At 43.7% G+C, this 12,799-nt stretch overlaps 1 protein-coding gene across 1 annotated transcript in view; it reads left to right on the top strand.

The window, feature by feature from the left end:
- LOC126282399 (translation initiation factor IF-2-like) overlaps positions 1 to 12,102 on the top strand; it is a 50,226-nt gene extending 38,124 nt beyond the window's left edge. The window contains exon 2 of the mRNA XM_049982057.1: positions 11,899 to 12,102. Coding sequence (XP_049838014.1) covers positions 11,899 to 12,102 — 204 coding nt within the window. The remainder of the gene's footprint in view (positions 1 to 11,898) is intronic.
- Positions 12,103 to 12,799: the final 697 nt, after the last annotated feature.

Raw genomic sequence — 12,799 nt, 5'->3', positions numbered from 1 at the left:
AACTTTCAGCCATATTGTTTTAATTTGATTCTTTTAAGACAATGTGTAACTAAGTGGTTCTTAGGAAAATAAAAGTTTGTGTGTTTTGTGCAACTAACAGCAACTAATTACGGCTCCTGCCACAACCATAACCTGATCCGCTCTGTCTTGCAAAACCGGATTTCAATAAGAACAACGGAAGTGAAAATTATTAAATATGTATGGCGAAGGGAAAGAAGAGTGGAGAACGGGGCGGGGAGGGGGGGGGGGGGGGCGGAAGGTAGAGAAAGAGACACATGGAAGGATTTCGAGAACAACCTCTGAAAAGAAATAAATAAACAAAATAATAGAAGATGTGCTGTAAAAAGAATTCGTAATTTGGAGAACATCTTAAAACTATTGAACAATTTAAACTGAGGATGGAGCACTGCAGATTATACACACAACTCCTACGGGGAGATATATGACTTTACTAGAGGAGTTTGACATAACTAAGTGTCTCAGGACATCAGGTCATGTGAATCTTAGTGACCAACTCAACAATAAAAATAAAATCCATTACGATAGCATGATATCAGATTTACTAAAGTTTTCTTGATTTAGTTCTGGATTTATCCCTCGAATGTTCTTCGTGCATCTCGCGCATTTCATCCCAACGATTGTGTTTATGCCTTAAGATCGTCCTATAATAGCTTTATTTTTTAATCTTAGGGTTTTCCTATTGTCTTCCGTCCCTCTCTACTTAGCCGATCTAACCAGCTCTCTTTCCTTATCCCTCCCTGTATTTTCCCATTCCTCTCTAAGACTCCACCTTGCCCTCCCTTTTTACGCTCCCCATCCTTTTTTCATAACTTTCTCTTCTTTTGTTCCTGTATTCCTTTTTATTCATAAACTTGAACGTTTGTACATTTGATTTCTTATTTGCTCACTGCCATTTTAACAGTCGTTTTGTTGTTCTTTATATCTTACAAATCATTATTTACACTGTCACTCACTTTTATAAGTCACATTATATGAATTGCGTAATTATGGAATATCGTCTCAGTTATGTGATGAGAATGGTGATTTCCTGTCCGAGAGAAAAGCCATAGAGGAAAATAGAAGTGATTTCTGGCGTTCCTCAAGGTAGTGTTATAGGCCCTCTGCTGTCTGATATCTACATAAATGATTTACGAGACAATCTAAGCAGCTCATTTACAGACGATGGTGTCATTTATTGTGTAGTGAAGTCATTCGAAGATCCTAACAACCAATGCACTTTTTCATGTTTATTCTAGCCTTGGGCCTGTGACAATCACGATGGTACACAGTAATTGCATCCATATTTCATACAACATCGTGTAAGTCGACGTTTCTATTGATCTGATGAGCTTACGATAGGTGCATGAAACCTCTCCTGAGTATAAATAACTAGTCACCGATGCACTTTTCCATGTTTATTCTAGCCTTGTACCTGTGTCAATCACGATGGTACACGGAAATTTCTTCGCCATTTCATACAGTTTTACGTGGCCTGGCTAACACCCAGCTCAAAGCCTGATTGTCGGTTTCTAGCTGAAATACCCAATGCCCGAAGTAAAAGCGCTACTTCTCCAGCGCAATCAAAACGGCCAACGCGTCGCACTCGTAGACGGAATATTTAAGTTCGGCAGTGGTTAAGCAACCAAATGCGTACGTTAATGTGTTCTAACCTTAGAAATCTGGGAGGAGGACAGCCGAAATACACGCATTAGATGCATCAGTTTGGGCAATGAACCTTATATGAAATTCAGGTACTCTGAGGATGGGAGGGTTGGCTATAGCTGCTTTAATGTGCTCAAACGCTGCCTCTTGGGCAGGTCCCCATTCAAAACGCACACCATTCCTGCGCAGTTCATTTACGGGAGACGCTAACTGAGCAGAATTAGGGACAAAACGCCTAAAATTATTCGCCGCGGAGGCTGAGCTCTGAATGCTTTACTTCATTCCTGGTCGATGCGAATACAATGACCTGATGCTGGGTGACCTAAGAAGGTCACCTGCTGCCTGGTTAACTTCAATTTACTGTGTTCAAAAGTTAGCCCTGCTCCCTGCAACCTACAAAAATCTTGCTGGATATGATCCAAATGATCATGAAACGAACGGGTATAAATGACTAAGTCGTCCAAATAAGTATACAAAAAGACTAATTTCAAGTCCTCAAGGATATTATCAAGCAAACGAGTAAGAACGGCTGCACCAGTAGCCAAACCAAAGGCAATCCTATTAAACTGTAACAGATTCCAATCAGTACAAAACGCAGTAACATGTTTACTTTCTTCTGTTTAAGGAATCTGATAGTAGACTTGGTTCAAATCAAAAACAATAAACCAATAAGCACCGGCAAACAAAGTAAAGGAGTTATGAACATCAGATAGAGGAACAGACTTGGACAATCATAGCGCTGAGATGCTGATAGCTATCAACTGGCCTAAAATCTCTCCCCTGATACTTAGGGACAAGGAATAGGGGGGAAGCATAGGCAGATGTCGAAGGCTTAATAACCCCTTGCTTAAGCATTTTAGCTCTCAGTATCTTCACCTTAGGGGGTGAGAAGCGATATGGGGACTGCCTAATAGGAATGTCGTCAGATAGACTGATGTGGTAATTAAGAACATTAGTAACGCCCAACCAATCACAAAGAAGCTCAAGGAATCTCTGTAGCAAATCCTGTAACTGAGAGGCCTGATGTGGGGAGAAATGGATGAGATCGAACTTGTTAGGCACAGCCTCAACAGCCTGGATGCCAGGATTTGGATGCACAGTACGTTTAACACACTCACAAAAACCTGACGTCTCCACAGAAGCAAACTTAAGAAAGTGTGCCTGGAATAATCCAAGACTAACTAAGTTTAATTCATGAAATCACACCCCAAAATCAAATCAACCAGCAACTTCTAGACCTAGGCTAATGACAAGGACCAGGAGAAACCCCAACCGATATACTCCCTCAGACCCAACCATGCAGAGGCAACATCTCTGCACCAGAGAATGGACCGACCGAAGTTTCGTAAGATGACAAAATTAAAAGAAACCATTCGAAACTCAAAAGTGAAAAGGAGCTACATGATTCCAAATGAGCACAACTCGATTCCCCACCTACTCGAGAACAAATATAAGGAAAGGGTGATGATGAGGGAGCGACAACACGTGTACAGCAAGTCTCGATCCAGAGGTCGCTGCCAAGCGCGGCGACGTTTATTGGCTCTAGGCGCGCGAGCTTGAACGCAAGAGCGCACCGAATGAGCCATGCCACCACATCTGAAGCAACGCCGGGAATCCCTTTCTACAGCCTCAGGCAATTCGCAATTTTCTTTCACAGCGCCCGTGGCCTGGCCCTTAACTTCAAAACACACATCGTTCGCAAGCGGCAATGCAGATACCGCTACAACAGCGGCACAGAGCTCTTCCCAGGAAGAAGGACGCTCACGAAAAGCAAAGTGCGACTTATCTGCCACTCACATTCCCCTAAGAACGACAGACACCATCCCTCGCTCTGTAAAACCCATCAGCAAGGCCTTCTCTACATCTACATCAACATCCATACTCCGCAAGCCACCTGCCGGTGTGTGGCGGAGTGTACCCTGAGTACCTCTATCGGTTCTCCCTTCTATTCCAGTCTCGTATTGTACGTGGAAAGAAGGATTGTCGGTAGGCTTCCGTCTGGGCTCTAATCTATCTGATTTTATCCTCATGGTCTCTTCGCGAGATATACGTAGGAGGGAGCAATATACTGCTTGACTCTTCGGTGAAGGTATGTTCTCGAAGCTTTAACAAAAGCCCGTACCGAGCTACTGAGCGTCTCTCCAACAGAGTCTTCCACTGGAGTTTCTCTATCATCTCCGTAACGCTTTCGCGATTACTAAATGATCCTGTAACGAAGCGCGCTGCTCTTCGTTGGATTTTCTCTATCTCATCTATCAACCCTATCTGGTGCGGATCCCACACTGATGATCAGTATTCAAGCAGTGGGCGAACAAGTGTACTGTAACCTACTTCCTTTGTTGTCGGATTACATTTCCTTAGGATTCTTCCAATGAATCTCAGTCTGGCATCTGCTTTACCGACGACAACTTTATATGATCATTCCATTTTAAATCACTCCTAATGCGTACTCCCAGATAATTTATGGAATTAACTGCTTGCAGGCCGTCAGAACTCTGTCGACATACTGATATAACCCCTCTTTATCCATCTGCATCTCCTAAATGTAACGACACTCCGGTGGCCAGTCTCTGGTTAATGACAAGCTTCCTCAATTGCTGTAAGGAAAACTCTTCTGCCAAGGTTTGGGATAGAAGGTTCCGCAATTCACCTCTAGCTTACGGCTACAATATTGACAAAACTACTTGGTGCGGAACGCGAAAGGCAGCAGTATGTTGTTCAAGGCGAACCAACAACCATAATTCTTCGACCTGCTCAAGTCGATCTACAAGCAATTCTGTAACATCTCGAAAGAAATACGCCTGAGGATTAGGAAATTTGGCAAACGTTGCGTCTAACTTCGCAGAGGATATAACAACACCACCCCCGGGCCGGCTCCCGGTTCCCCCTTGACATAGCAAGTCCCGGGCGTCAATCCTCTTCCCATCCAATTCTAAACATGTAAGGTTAAACTGCAATGCATTAACCAAACACCCCAATTCGGCGGTTAATTTTTTATGATGATCGTCCAAACCGTACATGCCTAAATCCACTATCCGATTGGTTAAATGCACTAACTGTACCCACTACGTTCAGTGCTTTTTTAACACAAATGGTGTCCTCAAGGCCCCTAACAGCCTTAAACAAAAATTCTAAGACTGCTTCTGTCTCACCCACCATCTCCGGCGTGTCGTCAACCGGGAGTAGAACGGTAGCACACAAGCGGGCCACTAAGTGCGCAAGACTGCCCTCGATAGGCTGGCGCCTTTTCGCCAACTCATAAAGAAGGTGCTCCTTCCTCAACAGGTCGATCCCCGGGCACTGCCTGGCCACCATTAAAATAAGTCACCTGAAACAATCAACAACCGAAACAATATCGTGCAACAATAACAGAAATAAAATTCTAACTAATAGTAACTGGAATGGCGATATACAATCGTAACCACGCTTTGCTACCAGTTGAAATCTGTTTTCACAGGACATTGCGGATCGGGTTATGGTTGTGGAAGGAGCCGTAATCAGTTACTGTTAGTTGCACAAAATACACAAACCTTTATTTTCCTAAGAACCACTTTATTACACATTCCCTTAAAGTAATCAGATTAAAACAATACGGCTGAAAGTTAAGAAAACTTGCGATACTTCCATGGCTGATGACTCAAAACCACACCAAAAACAAGAACATCTGAAGGCCTGAACACAATCTTTAAAAATTGCTTTAAAGAATACACACCTCTGAAGGCCTTACTTAAAAATGATTCACGTAAATACTCGGCTGAACGCCACACACCAGACGTTGAAGAACTCAGGCTTGACCTCGTGCCGCAGAGACTTCCTCGCTGTTCTGTCCCAACCGACCGACTGCCACACACACCACCACACGGTAATATAGCGGTCACACCAAAGATGGTACAGCAGTACTAGTATCAATAAGAGCTGCTGCCGCCACTGACGGAGGCAAGTCAGCAACTCGTTATGGTGGTACTTCAGGGAGAAATAAGACGCCACTCGATTGCGACAAACTGCCAAAGAACAAACGGCTACGGCTCACTTATTTTACTCTTTTCCCTAGCGGTTCTAGGCGCGCAGTGCGGAACCGCGGGACTGCTGCGGTCGCAGGTTCGAATCCTGCCTTTTGTATGGATGTGTGTGATGTCCTTAGCTTAGTTAGTTTTAAGTAGTTCTAAGTTGTAGGGGACTGATGATCACAGTAGTTAAGTCCCATAGTGCTCAGAGCCATTTGAACCATTTGAACTCCTTTCCATTAATTTGAAAATCTGTCCAATCGATTACTACTTTGTTTCCTAATGACCATTTCAAAGGTCTTTCCTTGTTAATTATATGTTACCAATCATTCTCCTCACGGTGACTCACATTTTATAGTTCACATTATTTTTAATTTCTCGTTTACGTAATAGGAACAGTTTTATAGGCTCATTACTTGTTGAAATCATATCAATTCTTGTTCTCTATTTTATTTTTTCAATTTTATGCGTTTAGATAAGTCGTTTGAGTCATTTTAAACCTCACTACTAGCGCTCTCATTCTGCTATTTTCATCAGCTTCCGCTTTTACATTATTTGACGCCACGTTTTTCACGCCTCAGTACACATTTCATCTACTACACTCTTTCTTTATTAATGACACACAGGCCTTTGAGCGTCTGTCTATGTGCACCATTTACTGCTGGTGCTCAGTGAGTTCGTTTACTTGCCTTATCCTGAATTCTCGGATTTGAATTTATTTGGTGGTTTTCTGTTCCTGCTTGCTCATTTGTTTATCTTTTCAGGATTTTATCTTCAGTCTGACGATTGCGTTTTCGCTTCGATCATTTTTCCATGTGTTTAATATTGAACAGAGTGATTGCTACCTTGGCTTTTAATGGTGACCATTGTGGCATCCGTTCCCTTTTGAATGTATGTTCCCATCCTCGTATCATTACCTCATTACGCTACTAGATAGTTCAGATAAGTTCGCGAGTCAGAACTTTTATGTAATAATTCCTTTATCACGTTTTGCAGTTTATCTGATGATGCACTAAGAGCTCGAAACGTGCCATTAACCAATAAATATTGTGACTGAGAGTCTCTGCGCAATGTCGAAGCACAATGAAGGAGTTACTTACAGCTTTAATTTTGACTGTCAAGTTAGCTCCCGCTCGTAAATGATAGGAATCTTCATAGATTTTACATTCTGTATTTTTTAATAGCGAACAACCGGACTGTTTCATGATAATAAACCAATTATGACAGAACTACGACTACCTAAGACTGGAAAAATGTGTCTTTATCTTAGAAGAGCCCAAGAATACTCCTCTCTTTACAACCGACTCAATGTGAACCCGTAATACAACATATCTTCTCATCTGGCGAGAGGTAGAAAACATACTAATACTGTAAATGTAAACACACAGTGGCAGCATTTATGTAGGTGTTAAGATATATACCATACACATTTTACGTAAGTAATACAAAATTTAGAGAACGCATCGATTAAAATATATTTTTAAAATTATGGTTTGGCACGTAGGACAGCCGCAGCTGAGAGGTGTGATGATCAACCTAGAGAGATCCGCTTCACTCATACTGATATTTATTTAAACCACAATCGGTTTCGAGATTTTTAAATCCCACCTTCAAGTCTATGAAATTATAATATTATGTATTACAGACTACTATAATTTCGTACACCTGAAGATGGGACTTCAAAATTTCGAAACGGGTCGTCGTTTGTATAAATATCAGAACAAATGAAGCGGGTATCTGCAGTCAAATTAATGTAAAATTAATGTACTTATGTTCTTTCTTCATTAATTATAAAATTGTTCCGCTGATACCGAATTAAATCAGTATCTCACACAGTATTAAAAGCGGTTCCTGGTAATTGTCATTGATATGTGAATTAATAAAAAGTCTTGTAATAGATTAACAGAATAGGCAATAGCTTTCTCGGCTTAGTATCTTGGCTATAAACCTCCAACTATGGAAAATTACTTCTGTAAAAAGTTCCTAGTTCAGAAATCCTAAGATTCATTATCAGCTGTTCAGAATAAAGAATTCTGCTTTTACAACATCGAGTGGAATTCTATTCATGGTACGCAGTGAGCCATGACCTCTCCCTCACTATGAATGGAAAGATTTTGATTTGACGATTTGCTGTACCGCATCTGCAATGGCCGTAATGGATCTGCCTGAACGAGCTTGACCTTGGCGGAAAAGGAAACAAAATCCTCCTGAAATTACTACGGAGATCGGTCACATAATGCACTTATTAATTAATTACCTTGCTAAATGATTTAATATGTGACTTGTATGCTATTCTCATCTGAGGGGGTGAATTTATAGTGAATTAAAGAAGGTAAATTGAGATAAGTAATTAGTGTACAGTAACAACAGAAAAGAAACTGAACCTTTCACAAGTACAAAAAGTGAATCTCGTTATCCTTCCTCATGTTGCTGTCGTTAAAGATGACTATAAAGCTGATGGGCCGGTTAGGGAGTGGGTCCAGCAGCCTGTCCTTTCCCTAGTGACGAAGAAACAAAAGGATGGCGGGCAGGGAAACGAGGAATCTTATCGTCATGACTAAAAGTTACTTTACTTCTTCATAAGAGAATGAAGTTACCAGCATCCAACGGCCACTGCTGTGAACTAAACAGAGAGCTAGGATAAGAAGACACCAAAGTGGCTTCCTGCCCGGAAAGCAAGTAACACTCATCAATGTCCATGATAATAACTTCGTGTGAGCAAAGAGGATCAACTCGCCGCAGTTACGAACACTTACTATGGAGTCATGAAAATGTAAGGCCAGCTTTTGGGCACATTATCACGTGGCTAAGCACAGAAGACCAAGCCCATTTCAAAAAGGTTGCAATTTAAAGAATCTTAATTCCAAGCTCGTATCACGAAAAAAAATTGAGAAAGAATTGTGGAGGCACAACTGTAAACTTGTGAGTGATAATTCTTACCCTACAATGAACTACACCCGACAGTCGTGTCTAAAGTGCGGAGGTCTGACACCAAACCCAATATGACAAAGAAGTCCTTAGATCTACGATACAAACACCACAAGAAAACGACCACTTCGAACGCTGTATAAAAAGGATTTCTTAAACTCACTCACGATATTGTAAGCAGAAGCTCACAATGGACCCTCATGCATACGGGTACGGGACATCGACATCGCTCCTCCAACAAGGAGCAGCAACAGTCTATGTAACGTCCAGTCAGAAAATTATGAATGATAGTGCTGGTAAACCACTTACGTTATTTGATTTTCAAACATCTCAGCAAAACTTAACGTACTCAAACAGTTTTCTCTTTACTTACTCTGATCATCACTAAACTGACACACAATATTATTTAGGGCAACGCAGTCTGACTTTCAATAATCCCTACAAAAGAATGGCCCTGACTAACAATAGCCTGTACCTCCCATGAATGACTTACCTCAAAAAAAATCTTCGTTACTCGAATTACTGCAATACAGCGAGGGCCAGTACTGTCAGCTAAACTAACTACTGAAGGCAATAACTACTGATAGGTATAGTTAGCAAGCGACAGATTTTGATAGAGAACAAACGATGTATTTACCTTAATGGCGCTCAAAAGTCATAGTATATATATGTAATTTTTGACATCGAATTAAATAAAATTCCTTTTTCTGACGGACACACGTCCAGATTGTCCATTCAAAACTCTGGCACGGCTCACCTCCAACTCCACAACGCTACGCGCTGTTCATGTCCAACTGCCCAACACTACAATAGCGAATATTCCAACAATGCCAACCAGCCACAGACTGCACACAGCACAGTCAGTGGTTTTCACACAAAGCGCTACGTGGCGTTACCAACATAAAAACCTAAACAGCCTATTTACAACTAGAATTCACCGAAAATGCCTTGCCTCCATAGGAGAGCTGGGACGGATAGGTAGCTAACAAAGGCGCCCTCCTACGTCGCCCAACCAGAGGGTCCCGGGGTTCTCAGGGACGTTACAGCGTGACGTTAAACGAGAGTGAGAGGTTTCAGAGATGGCAAGATGGGTTGAAAGGCCAAGAAGATGGACAACTTTGGCCATGACGTAACATCGAATCTGGCCGCAAGTGCTCCCCCTAGAAGAACAACGATGAAGGCGGGAAAGGTAGAGCCACCGTGGCTGGAGGGAGACTAATGAATTGACTTAAAAAATAAAGAACAATCACCTGCAGCCATCGTTCTCACTGATCGGTGTAACTTACCTAGCCAATTGGCGTTCAACTGCAATTTTAAACTATTGATGGAAAATGGTTTCATTACAACAATAATACAGTACTGTCCATTAAAATTGTTACACCACAAAGATCACGTGCTACAGACGCGAAATTTAATCGACAGGATGAAGATGCCGTGATATGCAAGTGATGATATTTTTAGAGCATTCACACAAGGTTGGCGCCGGTGGCGACACCTACAACGTGCTGACATGAGGAAACTTTACAACCGATTTCTCATACACAGATCCCGGCAGAGGTTTGAGTCCTCCGTCGGGCATGGGTGTCTGTGTTTGTCCTTAGGATAATTTAGGTTAAGTGGTGTGTAAGCTTAGGGACGGATAAACTTAGCAGTTAAGTACCATAAGATTTAACACACATGTGAACAATTTTTTCTCATACACAAACAGCACTTGGTCGGCGTTGCCTGGTGAAAAGTTGTTGTGATACCTCGTGTAAGGAGGGGAAATGCGTACCATCACGTCTCCAACTTTGATAAAGGTCGGATTGTTGCCTATCGAGATTGTGGTTTATCGTATGGCGACAATGCTGCTCCTGTTGGTCGAGATCCCATGACTGTTAGCAGAATGTGGAATCGGTGGGTTCAGGAGGGCAATACGAAACGCCGTGCTGGATCCCAACGGCCTCCTATCACTAGCAGTCGAGATGACAGGCATCTTATCCGCATGGCAGTAACGTATCGTGGCGCCACGTCCCGATCCCTGAGTCAACTGATGTGGACGTTTGCAAGACAACAACCATCTGCACGAACAGTTCTATGACGTTTGCAGCAGCATGTGCTATTATCTCGGAGACCATGGCTGCGGTTACCCTTGACGCTGCATCACAGACAGGAGCGCGTGCGATGGTGTACTCAACAACGAACCTGAGTGCACGAATGGCAAAACGTAATTTTTTCGATTGAATCCAGGCTCTGTTTACAGTATGAGGATGGTCGCACCGTGTTTGGCGACATCGTAATGAACGCACATTGGAAGCGTGTATTCGTCATCGCCATACCCGCGAATCACCGGATGTGATGTTATGGGGTGCCATTGGTTACACGTCGCGGTCACCTCTTGTTCGCACTGACGGCACTTTGAACAGTGGACGTTACATTTCAGATGTGTTACGACGCGTGGCTCTACCCTTCATTCGATCCCTGCGGACCCCTACATTTCAGCAGGATAATGCACGACCGGATGTTGCAGATCCTTTACGGGCCTTTCTGGATACAGAAAATGTTCGACTGCTGTCGTGACCAGCACATTCTCCAGATCTCTCACCAATTGAAAGCATCTTGTCAATGGTGGCCGAGCAACTCACTCATAACAATACGCAAGTCACTACCTTTCATGCTCTGTGGTATCGTGTTGAAGCTTCATCGGAAGCTGTACCTGTACAAGCCATCCAAGCCCTGTTTGACTCAATGCCCAGGCGTATCAAGGCCGTTATAAAGGCCAGGGGTGATTGTTAGGTGCTGATTTCTCAGGATTTGTGCATACAAATTGCGTGAAAATGTAATCACATGTCAGTTATAGTATAATATACTTGTCCAATGAATACCCGTTTACCATCTGCATTTCTTCTTGGTGTAGCAATTTTAATGGCCAGTAGTTTAAAATACGGAAAGTGTGCATAGTGAATGAATATGAAGTGCAAGTCTTTCAGTGTGTCTCTTTCCTCAGTGGTATTATTTTTCAAAGTGAAGTGATCGATACCAAACTGTATGGATGGATTGATTACGTCAGAAACGGAAACCGGACGTTGCTAAGCGAATGCAATTGAAACACTGTAGTTGTTTCCGTAATGACCAAAATCCGTGTTGTCGCGGAGGGGTAGAGTAGAATAAGTCAGTAGCATGTGCTCTACCGGACACTGATGAGCATACAATTTCCTAGTGCAAGTCCGATGTGTCAACGACAGAATAATGGAGGAGGCTGAGGAGCGGTAGCAACAGCCGGAGTGGCACGACTGGCGGGGACCTGGGGTGTGCTGCGGCACAGGAGGCGCCGGTCGGGCGTGAAGGCCGCCGGCGGTGCCAGGCCACGGGTAATCATTTAATGGGGGGCTGCGGGGGAGGGCCTGGGGGAGGGGGCGGACGGCGCCTGCGGCTCAGCGGCGGCGGCGGCGGCGGCGGCGGACGCCAAGCCGCGACAATGGCCGGTAATGGCCGGCGGCTAATTGCTCGCCGTACTGCCGCCGCCTAGGCGTGGGCCTGTGGTGCTGGACACGGCCGCCCCGCTTCCCCCCACCCCCCACCCCCTTCCGCGGCGCTTCCATTCGCTTCCGCTGCCCTGGACCACACGGCGCCGCCCCGAGGATTAGGCGCTACCTGCTGGAGCGAGCTCTCTGAACCGCGGCGGTTCATTTACCTGATCGGGACAGCGGCTAGCTCAATTTTGCATTAGGGCGTAAGTGCTCCACAACAACAGCGTGCTCTGTCCAAGACTCCAGGACTCAGATTTATCGCTTAACCCCAACCTAACTCTATGCAACCTCGTTTTTCCATTCTATTTTATACACTCGTAATAAGCAATGGTGTATCTGGGGAGAGCAGACACAGATTGGACTGCGGAAACCGACCGATTCGAGCTGTTACCGATATTTGATTTCTGAATAACGGATATTTTTTGTATTTGTTTAGTCTCGGTTGCTTGAATACTGCTCACCGGTGCGTTATCCGTACCAGATGTGGTTAACAGAAGAGACATAGATGATCCAGCGGAGAGCGACGCGCTTCGATACAGGATCATTTAGTAATCTCGAATGCGTTACGGAGATGATAGATAAACTCCAGTCGAAGACTTTGCAAGAGAGACGCTCAGTACCTCGGTACGGGCTTTTGTTGAAGTTTCGAGAACATATCTTAACCGAGGAGTCAAGCAGTATCTTGCTCCCTCCTAC

This window comes from Schistocerca gregaria, chromosome 7, assembly GCF_023897955.1.
Source record: "Schistocerca gregaria isolate iqSchGreg1 chromosome 7, iqSchGreg1.2, whole genome shotgun sequence".
Classification (NCBI taxonomy): domain Eukaryota; kingdom Metazoa; phylum Arthropoda; class Insecta; order Orthoptera; family Acrididae; genus Schistocerca; species Schistocerca gregaria.
The sequence above is the reverse complement of the archived record's forward strand: the minus strand, read 5'-3'. Positions and strand labels throughout refer to the sequence as shown.